Below are 21,089 nucleotides of genomic sequence, written 5' to 3' on the forward strand. Positions count from 1 at the left end.
GAGTACCCTCTCTCGGGGCCATCGCCATGCTTAACCTTAAGGATGTCCTTTTTTATTTGTTTTACCACTTTTTTGGGGGTGAACATATTATTTGAATGCTATTAAAGGGTCCCCCCCCCCCCCAAATTTTCCAACTGATAGTCACTCCTATGCGATTGCACCATTTTTTTTGCCCTTTCTAAATCCAATTGGATGTTTTACACGACCAAAATTTGATCGAAACTGCTAATGTTATGGCGGACCTATTGATGACTAGGATTAAATCAATTAATGATGTACCTGAACTTGTCGTCACTTACTTCTAGTAGACTGAGTTGTCATATCCATGTTTGAATTTCTTGTAATTTGCATGTCCTTTTTCTCATTTGTATTTTGTCGCTTTGATTATTTTTAAATGGACGACAATTAAAGGTTAAGCAATTAAGCTACAAGAGAAAGAAATTGCATATAGAAGCGCTTCCAACGATAGAGTTGAGATACAAGAAGTGAGGTAAGAATCGATAATTGACACTGATGACTAATGCTCAATCAATTGAATCGGATCAATCGCCAGACTTAGTAATAAAATACATTGAATATATTGCTTACCACTTGATCATGATTTAGTGAAAGATAGTCTACTGGTACAACATCGTACTCCATTGGAAACTTGGCTTGGATTCTTCAATAACTGCTTGACTGACATTTACTACACTCAATTGACGAACGACGAATTGATCTTAATTAGTATCTTGACGGTGTCATCTCTTGCCTGTCTATTTTGCTGACAAGTGATAGAACCCATTCTCATTCCTTGAAGTTCAATTTTACTTTAAGCCTTTTTTCATCATTTTTATCTCCTGCCTCCTTGCTCGATCGTAAGCGCTAACGACACCTTCTTACACCATGAGTACTGGGAGATTGAGAACGACATCTTTTGCCGACAATCATGCCAAACCGCAGCATACCGTCGTTGGCGATCTGAAAGTAACCCGTAAGTAAGAATTATAATGCACCAATCATGTTTAAAATCTCTTGAACCATATGTACCTTGGAGCTACTTGCTATCATAGCATTTAAACTATGTCGCATGCATGAAAGTAGCAAATGATCCATCTTACTTTGGTTGTATCACTGTATGATGTGAAATGATGTACATATCAAATTGCTAACATGGAATGGATCGCTTTAAAAAGAAAGAAATAATAATACGTGGATACCCTTGGACTTGTTATTTAGTACAGTTACTAGTAAAGTAGGCGGCATTTTTTTTTCCCATACTTTACAGTCGGCTGAAAGGTTAATTCAGTAAAGTATATTGCATAAAAGCTCATTCACGCTTTTAAAGTTGTATCGTTGTCGATATTTCTCCATTCGATCCAATTCAATGTAGTTCATCCATATCGTAGAATTAAGTGAAGATGCGCCAACCTCAATTATCAATGATACTCTGTTAACGCCAATTGCTCTCCATTTACAACATGAAGTGGCTAGTAGAGTCAAGACTTTTAAGTGAGATTTTACAAATTATAAATTAGGATAATATCATTTCCATCTTTTTTATCTTCGACTCTTTTTTTTCCCCTACCGACTAGATGCCAGCTAAGTTACAGTAGCTTAACCGTCGTGTAGTTGAAGTCCAATGATGCAACTGAGTTATTGTATAAAACAACATCATTTCATATTCAATCATATTTGAATTATGTTTGATGAATATCTTTCAACATAAACTTCAACGTACAAGTACCCTTACTCTATTTTACAAACTCCTTTTGTTGTCGAAGCTAGTAATGACCTTTTTTCCCCATAGTTCCAAGGATTCAATAGTTAATTAATCTTCATTCTCTTTTGATGGTAGATGGTTAAACTCAGTTTATCCACCTTTAGATGAGTAGACGTTTAAACTCTCGAATCATAAAACTTAAGAGAGTTATGACCATTGGAGAGATAAACTATAACACGAGTTACTGTAATATTGCAGGATAGTTGGGTATTATCTATCTGTCTATGTTATTTTCATTAAATGCACGCTTTACATTCTGTAGCAGACGGACCTTTATCGCAGTAAATATACAGTAGAATTCAATGATATATATATATATATATATACATAAAATAGGATAATGTAGGGTAAAATTGGATTTATACATGTTTGTATCCTATTTACTATTATACCTATCAATTGAAAGTGAAAAAGTTGACATGACTTCAATGCCATAGTCGCAGTACAAATAGCTCTAAAATCGCACTTTGTCTCGTACATAAATTAAACAGTACTGTATGGACAGTCAATGAGCGGGAAATAACGTTCTTGAATGATAAACAAAATGAAATATTCATTGTATGGTGGCCTATATCACCATGATTATTATATTAATGTAGAAAAGAACGATCGGAAAGATCATGATCTAGAGTGCAAGAGTAGTGGTCTGAAACTGTCAATTGAAGTAGCGATGAAGGAAACGATACTATAAAGATGATTCTGTCATTATACTAACAATAGTCAAAGTATGCTATAAAAGTTTCCATTTCGATTAAGTTGAGAAAGAAAAAGAAAAGTGAATTACATAGTACAGTAATAGCCGTCTTGATTGTTTAAGTTTGTCTTATTACTATCAATCGAGTCTAGGTTGCTGACCATTTGTGTCAACGTTTAAAATAGGTCCAGGTTAAAAGATGGCATAACATGGAAGAATTAGAATTATTTAAATGGAGTTTATGAAAGAATATTGTAGATTGTGTTATGCCATAGTAATAAGATTCTAATCATGATGCTGGGACGTAACATTGTTACAACAATAAATGAATCATGTTTAATTTATCATTTATTTAAGAATTTTTTTATTTTATATTGTTATCTTTATGAAAACGAAATGACATTCTATACTGTAGTGTATATTATAAATTGATGTCTAACGGAGTCAAGTTAATTCTATCCAATTTACCCTATCATTGCCCCTTTTCTCAACTTTATTCAAACAGTTCATTATTGTTCAAGGTATTTTTATTCTTAATATACAGTAGGTAGACACTATAGAAATGATCAATATCTGTTTTTAAATTCGAATAAGTCATCATTCAGAAATGATATTGATTGACCATTGACAAGTTATACCTGTACCTTGCTCATGCAATAGGTGATAAGGATGGCCAACGAATTACAAGTGTTCAAGCAACTTATGGACAACTTCCTGATCGTAACGAAGAAATTAGCTATACCGATACAAAAGTTATTGGTAATGGCAGCTTTGGTGTAGTCTACTCAGCGAAATTGTTAGGCAATGAAACTGAAATTGTTGCTATTAAGAAAGTATTGCAGGATAAACGATTCAAGGTTTGTCGTTTTAATTTAATTTGCAATTAATATTGATTTCTTTTCGACTTTAATCTTGTTAACGCTATTTCGTATTCAGATGGATAGTAATTTTATCGTACTTATTATCCTTAAGTGTACTTGATTAATTGTCGTTCTATACATCACTATAAAACCAAAAATATGATCATTAATCTACTTTTAAAATCTCTGCTTTCAATATTATTCTACAAGAATATTTCCTTCTTTGTTGTCTTGTTAAAAGGCTCCGCTATACTTATTACTATTATATATTGTCGTAATTTGGGTACTTAATAATACACGAATGATCGCATGAAAACAATCGTTTAATATTACTCTTTCTGCCTCATTACTGCGGGTAAAAATAATGGTTATAGTAATGATAATAATGTTAGCTGGTTGGAATCATAATCGCTACTATCAACTAATAAATCGACAACCAGAACGATTGCAATAACAAGATACACTTTAATATCTCTATCTGATTCTTGATAACTGCACTAATTTTTGTTTTTTTTCATCCTTCAACTATTTTGCTACTGTTATCAATTACATTGAACATTTCTTTTTGTCATTTTTATTTTTAAATCGAATAATTTTGATGATTGTTGTTTTTAATTAATCCATCAATTGATTCATGTTGCACTCAATAACAAGTTTGAGAAATAGAGAGCAATTTACTATTCCAAAAAAAGAATGTTTATTGCATTTTTGTAGATAATCACCTTATGTAATTGACATTCCTAAAGCTAATATTATTGATGCATTATTTTTTGCTGATAGAATCGTGAATTGCAGATTATGAGACGATTAGACCACATCAATATCGTGAAATTGTTTTACTTTTTCTATTCAGCCGGCGATAAGGTCAGTATAGAAAATTAGTTCGATTCAAAATACTTAAATATAATTAATTGAATACGCAATCATATTAATGAACAGCGCAATGTTTTCTATATGATGCCATTTTATAGCCATTAATTGGGCTTAAATAACTTGTACATTGGAAATTTTTATTCATTTTTTTTTTTATTTTTAATTAATTTTTGTAGTAATTGCAATATTTAACAAATTTATACTTGAAAAATTAGTCATGTTGTGTTACCAATTCACCTATTGCCTTAAGTTTAATGCGATGCACTAATTAATAATGATGATGATAAATCTTCTTAATTATTCACAGAAGGATGAAATATTCCTCAATTTGGTATTAGAGTTTGTCCCAGAAACTGTCTATCGTGTTGCCAGACATTTTACTAAACAAAAACAGTCTATGCCAATCTTCTTTGTCAAGGTAAAAATCAAAATCAAAATGTAAATAAAATTCTTCAATTCTCCACACCCTCTATTTTGACATTTTGAAACACTTATTTATGACAGCTTCATCTGTATCAACTGTTTCGATCTTTGGCCTACATTCACTCTCATGGTATATGTCATCGTGATATCAAACCACAAAATTTGTTGTTGTACCCAGATACCGGTCTTTTAAAGTTGTGTGACTTTGGAAGGTAACGATGTGACAGTTTTACTAATGAGAGTCAATTAAAGTTTGTGTAGTATTGTTGTAAAGTACGATCAATTTTATTTATCCCATATAATTGAAATTATGTATAGATATATATATATGTTAAATCATAATTTATTGCTATGTTGCTGTTATTATTCTGCAGTTTCAACGACTTGTATTACATACGAGTTTTTATCTTGTTAACAAGGGTTTAATCGAAAAAAAAGAGTTAACTAAATTGCAATTGAATGTATTTTTAATATACAGTGCAAAGGTATTAGTCAAAGGCGAACCCAACGTTTCATATATCTGTTCACGCTACTATCGTGCACCTGAACTAATATTTGGAGCTACAGATTACACTGTGAAAATCGGTACGTTAATATTTTATATTAATTTATTCACCAGTATCGGTTATGTCACAGTAAACACATAGCTTTTATTCTAATTTTGTCTTCTTTGTAACGCAAATAATACACACATTCGAATTAATGAGAGGATTTATTATATCTACTCGTACATTAGATACGTGGTCGGCTGGATGTGTTTTAGCTGAACTTTTATTAGGACAGCCCCTCTTTCCTGGTGAAAGTGGAGTCGATCAGTTAGTAGAGATCATTAAAGTTTTAGGGACACCAACCAGAGATCAAATTCGTGATATGAATCCCAATTATACTGAATTTAAATTTCCTCAAATCAAAGCTCATCCATGGGCAAAAGTAAGATCAATTATTTACAAAATTTTTTCAGTTAATACTCACTCTAGTGTTATTCTTTACATAATAATAACACTCCATCGTTTATTATCGATCGTCTGTTTTATCCTGTTGTAATATATCTCATTTATATTATTCAGGTCTTTCGAACAAGGACCTGTAGCGAGGCAATTGCTTTAATAGGCAAACTATTAGAGTACACGCCATCCAAGCGATTATCAACATTGGATTGTCTAGCACATAATTTCTTTGACGATTTAAGACAACCGGGTTGCAAAATGCCAAATGGTAGAGAATTACCACCACTTTTTAATTTTACTCCTCATGGTATGTAATTTCTGCTCAATTAAAAGTTGAAGGACACCTTATTTTTTTTTTATTATAGTAAATTATACGCTGTCTATTATCGTACCCTAGAAGTACGATCTTGTCCACTGCATATAATAATCAATTTAAAAATTTTTTTTCATCTTTCGTACTACAGAACTGTCCATTCAACCAAGTCTAAACTCTATCTTAGTACCTTCGTATAAGTCTTCAACAAAGACTGACGGCCCTTCTGCTGGAGCTAGTAATGACAACGTATCAAATGCTGCTGCTGCATCTTCGTAAATTTAATTGTATGTATTCTTGTTTGCACCGTAATACTGCTTTTACTAAGGCCGATTTGGTAGTGAATCATTTTTTGTTAAAAATTGTGTTGATAAAGATGCCTTCGATATTACAAAAATTCAATAGGAAGATAGATTTTTTTTTTACTTTCAGCGAGTTAACAGGTGCAAAAAATGAAACTTTAATAGATTATTTTGTACTTGTACAGTTTTATCCGGTTGGATTGGTATGATATTGCTAGCGCAATGATTATTTACCGTAATAGTGAATTGATTAATTAATTAATTATTATAAATTGCCAACAAACGTTCGTTGAAGACATTCTGTAATCACACAGTTATAGCAGTACTCATAATATCGGAGTGCTGAAGTTAACTTTTGTTCTCGTTGCTGTGATATGTAGTTGCTATTGTTGATTATCGGTAATCTTGTACAGGAAAATATAATACGTGCCATGTGGGATACTGTAATGCAATGCTAGAGAATAGCTTTGTGTCTTGAAACTGATGAAGTGTAATAATTTCGCTTAATAATAATATTGATGTATTTGTCATTGCAATTGCCATTTTGGCTGCAGTAGTGTATTACAGTATTTTTTTTTTTTAGTCATCACGGCAACATTAAGCATTGTAAACTCATTTGGCCTTACCATTGTGTAAACAAATGTGTAAATTGTATGCTCTAATTTTAAAATCAGTGTAGTTGTGTATGAGGTACTTGGATTGGTTAGGTTTTCAACAACTTGACAATCAATGTCGGATTATGTAAACCTGTTCTTTCGGCTAGAAATTAATCAATCGTTAGTTATATTCTAAATGGAATGTTATCTTATACCCCGAAGTTATTCTTCTTATTATTAACATATACTGTAGCCTATTAATTATTATTAGATAGTTCGATCTTGCATATGGGAATACCTTGGTATATCCCTATAACTATATATTAATACGGTATATCTTTTAATCTTTTACTTTTCCCAGCTGACATTGTACAACGATTGTGTACCTATGCGAATCAGTAGTACTTGTCTCATTAGTCAGCTCATTTAATTCATTCTATTTGGCTAGTTTCAATGCAATTAGCAAATGGCATCAATTGTTATGAATAAGTATATGGTTTATAACTATGATAATGCTAACTAATTGCTGAGCCAAAAATTATTGCTTGAATGTAAATCTGTTGTCTCTGTAAGAGTTATTGCCGTTGTATTCAATTCCCGTATTACTTTTGACTCTAAGGAGAAAATGGATCGCTCATTTAATATTTCGTAGTTTGACCTTAACGCATTCAAGATTGGCATTATTACTGCTATTTGGCATTTATTTTAACCCAATAGAATGATGATAAGATATTTCAAAGTTATTGTATTGCATTTTTAGATCACTCCTATACGCTGTACATTTTAATCTTTTTATGTTAATGTTGCAATTTATCATCTGCACTGTGGTTGATGTCGATTATAATGATTGTACAATTTACAGTGGAATAAAGAGTTGTAACGTTAAACATAAAGTCGTAAATTGAACCAGTTTTAAATCTTCTGTATCAATCATCCCTTTCATTACTAATGGATAGGTCAAGCTCAGTCGAATGCATGACACAAGTCAAGCCAAATAAGTTACGACTCGTACTTCACAATAGTTTCAAAATAGATTAAATTTCCATTTCATCTAGTAATACTAATATAATCTGCAGTAGTTGGAGTAAATTCGTAATACGAATGAAGTGATACATAGATTGTACCTGAGGAGTACATATCTTCGCCAAGATACAATTTCATACCCGTATTTTTGGATGCGGCTTCATAGTTAATACCTGGATAGAGTAATAACCCAAGTTTCGAATGATCATGACTCAAATGCAGTTAAGATTTTGTATTGAGAAAGGAAGAAAAACTTAGCTAACACTGTTACTGCAGTACAGAATATACGACATTTGAATCCTGACTCTTACAATATAGTGTTCTCGCTAATGACTATACAGAAATAGCAAAGTAAGCATCGTTACTGCTGATAAAGTATTGTATTACTATACATTTTTCTACTGATAGTTTCTTAGCTCACATAAGCCATCGCTCCGCTCCGTTATCTTACTGTTGATAAGTTCGCTCATTTATTGGCGGATGTAAGTCGTTAAATAGCGCTATTCCAACCGTTCAATAGTTTATATAGTGACATTAAGGTGAAAATAGCAAAAGTTCAATCGATCAACTCTTCTAGAAGTATTCCCGTAAGACATATTTTTCTTTCTTTTCTTGTAACAAATTACCAATATTTTGAAATTGTAACAGCTACGATAGTGATTACAATCGATGTTGAATGAATTACAATTACAAACTTTAATTGGTAGGTACGATAGTTAAAGTTATAAGAAACGATAGCAGTCAAATTATGGATATTCAAAATTTGAATAGCAGCTTTTTTTCATGATAGAATTATATCATCACGTTATTATAATTAATTAATCATAACTTAATTGCCACAATTTTGACGGCAAATTATGCATATTATGCAGATATTATTTTAATATGACTTTCCTATTAGAAATTCTAAACGTGGATATAGCTCAAATTATCTTAGCTTCATTAAATTAAGATTATAAGAAAATAAAGTACCGTACTAGGCCGATGGTATACATGGTGAGTTACATAACTATCAGTAAAAACCATTGGCTGTCGTAAAGTTTGCCAAATATATTATTCATTAAAGTGCATTACGTAGCTCGTTTTTTAACTGAAGAGAAATTATAGTAGATGCAATACACGTGTTATTATAATGTTGGGATTGTAAGTCCGTTAGACAGGTGAATATTATTCATGGAATAACGATGATAACGATTTAGAAATACGTACTTGCTTAGCAATCTTATCTGTTTGAACACCGGTTAAAATATCAGAAAATAAAAATTTAGGCTTGGTCTTGCTACGATGATTGATTTGTTGCCGACGGAAAATCGATACTAAGTATGATCGATACCTACAGAATACTGTAGATTGCATTCTTAATCATGGTGGCACTTATTGTGAACACTGTTCACGGTAGCTAGATCTTTGGAATAGGTTTAGTGACCTTGATAATCTATGTCCATCGATTAGCAAATTTACATTTCAGTGGCACTACTTTGATTTCCTTCAATTCTGCTACTATTATGGATTAAGCTTTGTTGAGTTATGGTCCGTTTAATTGCTGGCGATTGGCCAGGTGATGTTGGTAGGATTTTATGATGAAATAGTTGCCATGTTGCATTTTTATAGGCATCACTTAACGTAACTAAGACTAATGGATTAACAACACCATAAACATAACCTAACAGATGAGCAATAATGAAGAAAGCTCGAAAAGTACAAAAATTTTTCCGGATATAGGCCGTTGAAAAAGCAATTAATATCACACAAATAAAAATTGGTAGCCAACATAAGAAAAATGATCCTGAAAGTATCCATAAGATGTTTGTAACTTTGCGATTATTTTTAACAGCAGCCTCTCCTAATCGTTCACGGACTTCTATATTATGATGTCGTAGATTATAAGCTAAACAACTGTATAATAGCATGATAATTGCAAATGGTATCAAATATACAATCATCAATAATATACTTGTATATATTAAATTGTGTAGCTCATAAGAATGAAATCTGTACGTACAAAAAATTGTAGTCTGAAGATCACGAAAAACTGGTGATATCACAGAGGGTAAAACGATAGAAATGCCAACCAGCCAGATCACAACGATCCCAATGGAGGCTTGTGATTTAGTTAAGCTTCTGTTCCTGTAGTTAGCCACTGCACGATAGCGTTCTACTGTCATAAATTCCATAGTTAGCATTTCAACAATAGCTAAAGCATTGGTTAGAGATCCATAGAAGTAGCATAACGCATCATTGGCAAACCAGTAGCCTAGAATATCACGGCTTAATGCTATGGGTAAACTAAGACCTGTTAATAGTAGATGAGTTATGGCTAAATTAAAAATCATCAAATGCATGGAAGTTCGAAATTTTCGATGAAAGTTCTTGATGATAACGCAAACAATAACACTATTGCCAAACATAGCGAGGATAAAGACGATCACATAGAAAATGATTAATACTATAAAAGGCGCAGGTAATGTTGTTATGCTGCCGCAAATCCTTGCCTCTGCACCGGTGCTGCTGCTATTGTTAAAGGGGAAATTCATACTTGAATTAAAATTGTCGCTTGCAGATCATTAAATATGAAATAAGGCTTGAATCAAGATAAATCTATCTAAATCATAGCATTCTAATGACCAAATGACTGTTAATATCGCAATAAATTAGATTTTTGTGGCACAGTAACGAATTAATATTGAAACTGTTGTTGTGTTAGGATCCTGAATTTGCTAATTGAGAAAACCGTATCGGACGGAAATTTTGGATAATTAATTATATACGGTAAATAATAAACTTGCTTAGTCGATCAACTACATATACGAAAATTTATTGCCCTCATATATCAAATTGGTTAATGCTTTACTTGTATTTCATGTATTAAAAGTAAATCCCTAATATATGAAAAGGCTTGCTTGATTAGCGATTGAAGGAGTACACTTGTGGAGATATATATTTTCCGCTAAACGGAAGCGTGACTAGCAATAAATCCCAAAACTTATGTTATTTCGTCTTTATGGCGTCGGATAGCCGGCTGATAGTTGTATTAATAAAACTATTATTATGTACTCCCGTATGAGTACTGATTCAATATTTTAATGTATCTGTTTGGATATCCATTGGATAAATAGATCGTTTCTAAATTATTAGTTCTATTAGCCTAATATCTGCGGTATCTTTTATTCTCTGGAAATAACAGAAGGTCCTGATTCTGAAATAATCCAATCACCCAATTAACAAAAATATAAATATTGATTGTGGATTAACTTGCACTTATTGCTTTGAAAGTGCTACAGGTAGATTAACACTTATATTCTCCAATGTTGTAAATTATTACGATTTTTTTTTTCAATCCGAATTGTATCAATACCAGCGGTGGTGCAGTGATAAAAAATAAAGCCGGCTAATTAGATTTGCCTGAGATTCAACAGCAGCATCGCTGGTGTGGATGTAAACTTTCTTTAAGAGCAAGGTTTCTACCCTTTTACCTATATAACGTATAGTACAAAGCCAACCGCAGGACTTGTTCGAGATAAACCAATTTTTTTTATGCTGTTTTGACAGAAATCGTTGTGCTAGTTTATTAGGACTGACCAAAAATGGACTTCATGAGCACAGTTTTTTCCTCTAGGTCTAGATAAGAGAAAATAATAACACATTCAATAGCTTTTTTTTCCATTTTGTGTGAATAATTTCACTTGAGATTTAGATTAATTCACTTACGACACTAGTTAATGATTGATTTTATGGCTTAATTGTCAGTAGGCACGGCAAAAGTTATCTCTTAAGCATCAATCAATGCCGAATGCAACTGGAAGCAAAATGGTAAGAGACACTGTTGCGTGTTGATTTTATATTGATAAGTGCCGATGATAGAATTGGACGAATAGGATTTCGTACAGTTACTTATTTACTGAATGCAGAATACATTACATTGGCTTTGCCAGTAATAATTATATCGATCACCTAGCATTATGTAGAAAATAAATATTTATTATGTAGATTTAAAAATAAAACAAATTTGCTGTACTGTATACTTAATTGTACGTGAGCCATTAGAATAGCGAGTATTCATCGCTAGGGCTGATTCAACAACCTTTTAAAGTATTCTTAACCGTAAATTAGTACTTGTAGAAAGCATTTCTGCTTTCACTATACGATTTAATTTTTGCTAATTCAGATGGTTGAACAAGGAAACAAGTTCTATTGGACGAACAACAATTTATAAAACGACTGGCTTGAATATATATTGTTCTCACAATAGAATTATAATTTACTAGAAGTCTCTTTGATCGCGTGCTTATTGCTATTTCGGTAAGCTTTAATTTACTATTCCAACAAAAGTTAGCGACCTATAGTGTCAATATCATGACACTAAATCACCAATCAGCTCTTCATCTTGAAATGAAGAAAGAGTGGTTATTGTCAGCTTCAATTAATGCAATAGTCAATGGCGAATAATGGTGTAATTAACTAAAAACTAAATTCTATTGATCTCGGCATTTAATTCGGTATCAATACAGGAGGAGAGTTAGTAATACAACCAGTATAATTATAATGTAACTTATTAAATACATATTCCCGCATTCATTTTCTGCCTAGGAGTCTAACCGAGCAATTAATTCTCTTTGTTGGTAATCAGGAATTAAATCATGAATTGAACTATAGGATGCTATGGAAATAGTCTTTATAACGGCGGAATCTTGCAGTCAGTAGCGAGAATATACGTGCATATACATTAGTTCGTTTTAAGATGCATGCGGCTTGTTTAATAAAAAAGTTACGATCGTTTGGCTGAGTAAGTAAAAATAGAGCAACTACTGGTATAGCTCTGTATAGGATGGCAAAAATATAAAGTAATTAGTTTACTTAGCATATTGAGTGATGCTTTTACCTATCCTTACGTCATCAAACGGGCATACTAATTATGAGGTCCGGAAAATGTTGAAGTTTACAGTATTGATTTGGATTTGACAGTGGGATCCACTGTTACGACTAGAGCATAAGATTTGTAGTTAGTATTTGATAGGATACGAGGGTAAAAATATAAAGTAATCAGTTTATATAGTGTACTGAACAATGCTTTACCAATCTTTACGTCATCAAATAGGCTCTCAAATTGTGAGTGAGGAAAATATTAAAGTTTATGGTATTAATTGCGGCATGATAGCTGGATCTACTGTTATGCTTACAGCATATGATTTGCAGCCAATATAATGACTAAAAGAAATGTCGATATTAATGGTATCACCTTCATTGCTGGTTGGATACCTATAAATATGTCATTCTGCTCTCAGATACGTCTAAAAATTGGGTTGCGAGTTAGATTTATAATGCAAACTAGTTCCATATTAGTTGATATCCGCAGTGGATTAATTATCTGATTCATAAACTCAATTTTATATTTACGGTGGGCTATAGACCAGATAGAACCTTTAAGGAAATTCATCAGCCGAAATTGTCAGCTAAGGTAGTAGAACTCACAATGGAAGCAATGACTATAAGAAATTAGCTGAGTCAAAAAAACGTATATACTCGTAAAAGTCTTTTCATCGGGAGACATCGATCAAAGTACGCCCTAAAAATTTTCGATATATTGTCATAACCCCATCATTTCATTACTACTGATCGCTAAGATGAAGAATTGAATGGCTGTGTCCAATCCAATTATTGATCATCAAATAATCCTTTGCCAAAGAAATCGCTGAGGACTCGATAAACATTGAGCACAGCCTAGTTGAGTGACATTTGGTGCGATTTGTTGACCTGAAATCAAGCATGTACATGCATAAAGTATCTCGATAGAAATGATTGCTAGTTCTTATTAGATGAAATAAAATTTGTAATCAATCTAAAATGAACTATGCGGATTCTATCTTTTTCTAATTAGAGATAATTCGAAGTTATTATTATAGAGTTGTATGCGTTACTCAATTATAGCGTTATAATCTTCACAATATAACTCCATACAGATTGTGAATAAAATAAAATCTGTAAAACATTTCGTGTTTTCAATAAAAATACTCAAAGATACTGTAGATTGCATCAATATAGAAGATGATGTGATATTTGCTAGTTTTACACAACTACTGGACTGATGATAATAATCTCAAAATTAAAAAGTAGATGGTGGCTAGGTATTAAATTTCCATATGATCGCCTTCGTAATCTTCAGTGTGTTAATATATTTTATTCCATGATTCAAGCTGTTGAAAATTAAGCTCATCATGGTACTTTAACCTAATAAAATAATAAAGGAGAATATAAGAGAGTGTTTGAAAACAATTTTAGGCTGAAACGATGTTAACTGATATATTAATTCATACGGATCCAGCCTGATCTGAAACACGAGGTCATCAATTTTCTATAGTCAATTGATGTACAATATATGAATTTACTAAAATGGCTTGTCTGAATACTTATCATCACAATATTTATTTAACTAAAATAAATAATTACCGTTCCATATTGATCTAGCAAGAGAGTATACGAACAGCAGGCATACTTTATTCCAACTGTGTAGATAAATCACTCTGTAATGTAATAGATCAATATCGAGCAACGTATATATTTACTTAAGACAATTAAATAAACTGCGATGTTTATAATTATTTTTTAGACTTCCTTTCCCTGGTTGATGAGCAAGTTAGGGCAAGAACTAAATTTTTGGAAATTATTAAAGACTTAAATATGATCAGGCTGGATAAATACTATTTAACAAAACTGGAATAAGTTTATCGAAGGGTCAGAGATCAATATGATTGGATACCGTTTCAACCCATAGGTTGTTGACTGCCTGCCGCCGGAGAGTTATATTATATTATAATAGCACAGATACAACTCTGCCTTCTGATATTTAGTCATCAAACTACAGTAATTTATTTTGATCTAGTAAATTTGTTCGTTGTAAATTTACTTCTGTACTGTTTCAAGAGGATTTCAAAATTGATAAAGGCTGGAGGATAATTTAAGGTGAATTCGATATCGTCAATCATAGTCATACATTCGAACATGATTTAACGGCGGATGACAGCGCTATAAGTATAGAGCGGCAAATTAAAGTGTATTATAGTAGTTATCTTGAATTTCTTCTCTAGGATATTGCATAACATTTTAGGATTGCATTATAGCATAAGGTCTTCTATTGTCACTTATTGACGTATTATAATGCAATTGAAAGCTATTTTAACGATAATGCCATAATTTTAAGACCGATAGTACAGAATAAGGTGGATATTTTACTTCTTTAGTAACACTATCAAATCCACTGGTAACATCTACCGAAGGATGATTACAATAATAAATTTTAATTTCTGAAATTAAAACTTATAAATGGCTTCCAATACTATTGATGACCTTAAAAAGGTGCTCTACGTTACTTTAGAGTAATTAAGATAATTTAAATTTTTATTGTATATCAATATTATTTCGCAATATGCGCATCTCTATCTAGGTGACCTTTTGTGATCACAATAGTGTAAAAGGCATTTTGAAACAAGAATGCAAATAATTAATGCAAGATCAATTTCTATCTTCCCGATTGTGTTTGTACTCTTCCAGTACGTATCGAGTGGCTACTTAGAGCTAATAGTATAGCACGCTCGTTTAATTAATTAAGTTAGTAGATTTTCTAAACGCACAACTATAAATTTATTTCTTCAGTACTTTCAAAGAAAACTGTGTGTGTTTAACTTTTGGGCTTTTGCGAAGTATTTATAAAACTGTATCACTATAATTTAATCAATAAATTCAATAGCGATTTGATTGATTGACTGAAATGATAGACAATCTGCTACTTCTGGCTATTTAAGATAACCGGTAGGTAAGAAAGACTGTTGTTTAATACCGCCACTTGGAGCACCACAACATTTCACAAATTATTTGCATATCTACTTGCTTAGAAACCACCTAAATTGGCATCTATGTGAAAGATTTATTAACTATGGTTAATATATAGGACCGCATATAATGCTAGAAGTAATTAATTTAGATAAAAATGTTGTTTTACTTGATTGATCTTGATTTAATTCGTGCGATGGTACTTACTATAAGGTACAGTTACAATAGCATTTTTGCCTTGGAATCAATTCCTAGCAGACTAAACCAGCTATGGAACTATTACAACGATAATTATTGTGACAAACATATTTAAGACTATTTTCATACCAGGTAAGATTTTGTGTTAAATCGTTAGCAGGTCCATGGACTGCTAGAAAAAGATCATGGTAGGTCTTATTCATACTTAAGATCTCGTTAATTATAACCTGTCAAGCGATAGTACTGTACTGTAGTTTGATCCACAAACAACTCCTAATCTATACGAGTATACATGAAGTAGAACCAATTTTTTTGTAATAGCATCACGGACAAACGGAGAGTGGGAGAGGAAAATTATGCATACCTTCTGCAAATGATTCTTCTAAGTGAAGTGCCTTAAAAGCAAGGCTAAAATTTATAACAAGTTTTCAAGCAATAGCAATTAGGCATTGAAGATTAGTAGCATTCAGAATTTATTACTTTTTGTAGCACAAATTACCAGCAATTTACAATACAGGGATAACAGATATGCTGGTCGACAGCAAATAAATACGCAACTTAGTACATTTTCGAATTATTTTATATAAATTTGTTAAGAATTGTATAATTATTACGCACAGTTATTAGTTTTAGTATTTGTTAGCCTTTTTTGGAGCTTAATGATAAGATAAATAATTAAGCTTTCTTATCACTTCGATGTTCATAAAGACTACTTTCGACTTTATTCTTTCTAAATTTGTGCTTTGCAATTTCATTTACATAAAATTCAATTGAAGTTTAATATTTCGATTGCTTTATGGCATGGTTTAGAATAGGCAAAAATTTTTATGTCAATAAAATTTTTCAATATCAATATATTCTGCAAGAGCGCGAATTTTACTTCTTATTTAAGTATTCTTGCAAATTGTACTTAATGAACAATTATAGCTGATATGCCCTTTAACAGAAGAAATGCTTTTCATATATTTATAATTTCGATTACAATAAATTTACTAATTGCCAATACGTAGCGTGTCTAATCGTCTTTTATGTTAACCATTGAATTAATTATTAAAAATTCTCTATCAGATATATTGTGGAAAATTGGTAACCAACTATTAATAAGTGTCAAAAGTAACACAAAGATACAAGAGTCGTATTTTAAATTAGATTCTACTCTACTTATTCCTACGTTTGACTACTGCACCATATCATTTAATTAAATAATATCTTTTTTCTTGGATTGCGTTTAAAAATTATTTGATTCTAATGTCACAGAGACGAATTAAATATTTTGATGTAAGAAGAAATTTATCTAGTAATTACGTGGCGAAATAGTGATAAATTCAAGAATCAAATTTAATGGATAATTATCTAATAGCCAATAAAATTCTTTTCTGTACGCGTATCGCAAACATTGCGAAAAATTTACTATTAAATAAGAAATAAGTGCATTTGGAGCCTGTAGGCCACGACTTCCATAAAATTATCGGGGTGTTTACAAGTGTTATGAATGAGGTCATGGACTTAATTTTTTATAGCTTGAAGTAAAATTCGGCCTGCTTATGAGATTATCAGGATCTAATTAACGGTTGTACTGCGTGTAGCTTGCAGTATTTGAATGAATTCATCAAAGCTTATCAGGCCATCTCCATTTTCATCCGCAGCCTGAATGACTTTAGTGGCTTCTTCGCGAGTTATGGTGCTATTCATTTGACCCATGACAGAAACAAAGTCATCTACACAAATGTATCCATCGCCGTCTTTATCGAAGGTGGTAAAAGTTTCCTTTATAGCATCTTCGGAATCGATATCATAATCTAATAAAATAGAAAGCACGCATTAATTTTTAGAAATATTAACAATGTGATTCTATATCCACGAAGTGAACGTACATTTAATTTTAATTATTAACATTGATAATCATCATTTGTCCTATTTGTTTAATGCGATCCTGTACATATTAAAACTGTGTAATTGTAATGCAATCATACTGTAGAAATGACTTTTAGTTTTCTTATAGCACTTTGATTCAGACCGAGGTAGGATTTTTAGTAGTGTCATGTAATCAATGTACAAAAACGTTTTATTTGCAGTTTAATAGGTACTTATTACTTATAAAACCCTCTCTTAAAAATACTTCAATGTTAGACGAATTTATTCTTGATGAATCAAGCTTAGAACATTGCTCTTTTAAATGAATTGCAATAGCTTTTAAATACTTTGTCTCTTAAAGTACTGTTCGTCAGTTTAAAGATAATTCAATACTATCACTAGTCATTTTTAATTCATACTTAAATGATTTCCTCTAGTTATAGTCATTTAAAGCGATTGTAATCGCTTCTGGGAACCTTCTAGACGATAGAATTGACACTGCACTACGTTATACTTTATAATCGGAACAAGAAAACAATTGATAGCGATAGTTGATGATATTTTAACCATATTAGCTAGGATTCAGGTATAACAACATTATATTTAAACAACTGAAGTCTATTTTATTTAATTACTTACTGATTTATTACGTTGAATCATAGCAATAAACTATGCTATATACTGGGCAATAGACAACTTAGCCATGGTTGCTAGTATACATATAAATAGTGCTTCAGAGTAGTCTAAAGTTGATTAAACCCAATATTATCCAAAAATTAAGCGCATTTTACATCTAGCTGTCCAATTTTTAACATGCAGCTAGGGATTCTAATTTTAACTATATTGTATTCTAAATAAGTCACGTTAGGTACAGTATTCACGTTTTGAAATATAATATTACTAAAAGTTGATTTGACTGTTATCATCCAAATACAAAATTATTTTACTGACTACCGATACCTTAAAGTTGAAACTGAATGCATCGAAATTAATCGCATCTAAAATTTAGGATATGGTGTATAGCTATTAATAACATACTTTTCTTGGTATAACGCTATAAGAGACTACAAAGAAAAGAGAGTGATGATGAGATTATTATACTAGATTTCGCATAACAGTACGATAATTGTGATGTACTGTAACATAAAGGATATTGCCCCATATTACAGGTAAACTATTTACGTTGTTTTTCTCTACAAAAATTTCATTTTTTCGTTGTGTCTTTAGTCCTTTGTTATGTTATACTGTGGTAAAGTACACTGCTTAATTTTGTTCACTAAGCTATTCCACTCTTTCGAGTACATAACATATCTAGAAATCGACTTCCTATTATGGTATTTCAATATGCTTTTAACTTTGATCTCCATAGTAATTCCACTTGAATTGTGATATATTCATAGATATAGGATAATGATGAGCGACAATACAAGCAAAGATATAGCGCATTTTACAATGGCTGCATTGTAAAATCTTACTAATATTCAATTCAGAAAAGGATCAAGAAGTTTAAGAAAAGAGATTTAATCAAAGCATCACGCAACTGTTAAAATAGATAATTCCATAAATTCGATCATTATTTAGTTGTTATAGGATAATGGACTACTTCAGTCGTATTTAATTTTTTCCATGATTTACCATAACCTATTTGTTGTTACAATTAACTTCATTAGATTTCAATGTAGTAACAATGAGCATAAAGTAGATCAACAACAACCATTGACTATACTTTCCGCCTGCTAGATCTAGGATTATCTATATTATAGCATTGATGAAAAAATTGTTTCCTTGCATACGTAAACACTTTTCGGAATCATAAATTGTAAAAGTGAATGATCATAAAATCATTACTTAGCAAAGAATAGTTATAATTTATAAGAAACTTAGAACTATTCGTTTATGTTTTTCATCAATAATTGAACTTAAACCCGACTCTCAAATTTATACTTTTATCTGATGTAGAAGTTTATAACTCTTAAAAGCATGTATTCAAATAATTGTAATAGTATAAAATAAAGGGGTTATGACAACAAAATAATCGATATATCTTGAATAGAATGTTTTTAATTCTGTAATCTAGTTTGTTAATAAGGAAGAAAATTGCTCCCTTTCAAAATAAATTTTGCAATCCGTGATATCGAGACGATATTTCGAGACAGCTAGTTCTATTTTGAAAATTATTTGACTTAAAAAAGATTTTAATTTTAGGAAAAAAGTTATAGCCTTAACAGAAGCTGTTTTGGAACTTGTTCTATAGTCAATAAATTAAATCCAATCATCCATTTCAGTAGAAAATTACCGAATTTATATCCGGAAATGATACTATTTTGAAATGATAATAAACTGGTAAGTCATAGAATTATAATTACAGTTATAAGAGAGGTAACATCAAATTTTAAATTTAAGTAGAGCAGTAAATGATAGATTTAGATTACTTTCATGCTTCACTAAGAACTGGCTCAGCTGATTTAGAACCGAAAATCTAAGAAAAGAAAACTTGACTTCTTGTAAGGGAAAATCTAGCAAGGAAGTAAATAGCTGAGTCATGCGGAAAATTTATTGAACATAGTTACAAATCCAGCTTTAGTCTACAAAAAGTATCTTTTTTACTCGCGATAGAAGTGAGATAAAGCTCATCCTACAGAGTAAATAAAATTAGAATATAAAAGCCATACTAGCATGAAATGTATTTAAAATCAGTAAACATCAATTTAAATAATATTAAGTGTTCAGAATAAGATATTGTCGTGATTGTAAAATTATCTCAGAATAATAAATGACCGGAATGTATGTGTATAATTTATTAGGATATTCTAATTTGGCCATGTCGTGTAACTGCGATAATCTAACAGCAAGTAAAGTTCATCATGCTATAAAGTAGATCAAATTTAGTTCTTATATCAGAGGATGGAGATATAAAAATTGTAAATCGTCTTGTATCTTAACGACTTAACGTACTCAGTAATGAATCCATAAATTTTGCCTATGGGCATACCAGGCTAGCTATTATACAGTAAACTTAAGTAAAAGATCCTTACTAGCTAAAAAAAACGGAAAACTAACCTGAATCAACGTTAATCAGCCAGTTCAAGAGTTCATCTTGACTAATTAAACCATCACCATTTTTATCAATGTCCAAAATGACATCATTCAGTTTTTTATCAGCCCAGTTTTGATTTAAGTTTTGTAACACAGTTTTTAGTTCCGAATGGGATAGCATTCCATCTCCATCAGAATCTAATACCTGGAAAACTTCTTTAACACGTTTAACTTGATCAGTTTCAAATTTGTCCATCATTGCCTTGCTTTGAATTTGTTATTTGGGAAAATTTTTGCTAACTGTAAGAATCATACGATCAAAAAAATAATCCTTACATTTTATCTAAGTAATGGTTACGGTATCAGTTTAATCATGTGAAACAG

The 21,089-nt window shown here is 31.3% G+C and overlaps 3 protein-coding genes across 3 annotated transcripts; 1 reads left to right on the forward strand and 2 right to left on the reverse strand.

Moving 5' to 3' along the window:
* Positions 1-885: 885 nt before the first annotated feature.
* Positions 886-6,151, forward strand: TRIADDRAFT_56049 (uncharacterized protein; the record flags this gene model as incomplete). The annotated part of the gene is made up of 9 exons (XM_002111683.1): positions 886-973; positions 3,117-3,313; positions 4,097-4,180; positions 4,497-4,607; positions 4,694-4,824; positions 5,091-5,197; positions 5,349-5,542; positions 5,680-5,866; positions 6,024-6,151. The coding sequence occupies 9 exons, from the start codon at positions 886-888 to the stop codon at positions 6,149-6,151; spliced, it is 1,227 nt and encodes a 408-aa protein (XP_002111719.1).
* Positions 6,152-9,394: 3,243 nt separating this feature from the next.
* TRIADDRAFT_14770 (uncharacterized protein) lies at positions 9,395-10,240 on the reverse strand (the record flags this gene model as incomplete). The annotated part of the gene is made up of 1 exon (XM_002112193.1): positions 9,395-10,240. A coding segment is annotated over one exon (846 nt), but the record flags the coding sequence as incomplete, so codon positions are not given.
* Positions 10,241-17,375: 7,135 nt separating this feature from the next.
* TRIADDRAFT_24722 (uncharacterized protein) lies at positions 17,376-20,964 on the reverse strand (the record flags this gene model as incomplete). The annotated part of the gene is made up of 2 exons (XM_002112194.1): positions 17,376-17,614; positions 20,730-20,964. The coding sequence occupies 2 exons, from the start codon at positions 20,962-20,964 to the stop codon at positions 17,376-17,378; spliced, it is 474 nt and encodes a 157-aa protein (XP_002112230.1).
* Between the last annotated feature and the right edge of the window lie 125 nt (positions 20,965-21,089).

Source organism: Trichoplax adhaerens, genomic scaffold, assembly GCF_000150275.1.
Source record: "Trichoplax adhaerens TRIADscaffold_4 genomic scaffold, whole genome shotgun sequence".
NCBI lineage: Eukaryota > Metazoa > Placozoa > Uniplacotomia > Trichoplacea > Trichoplacidae > Trichoplax > Trichoplax adhaerens.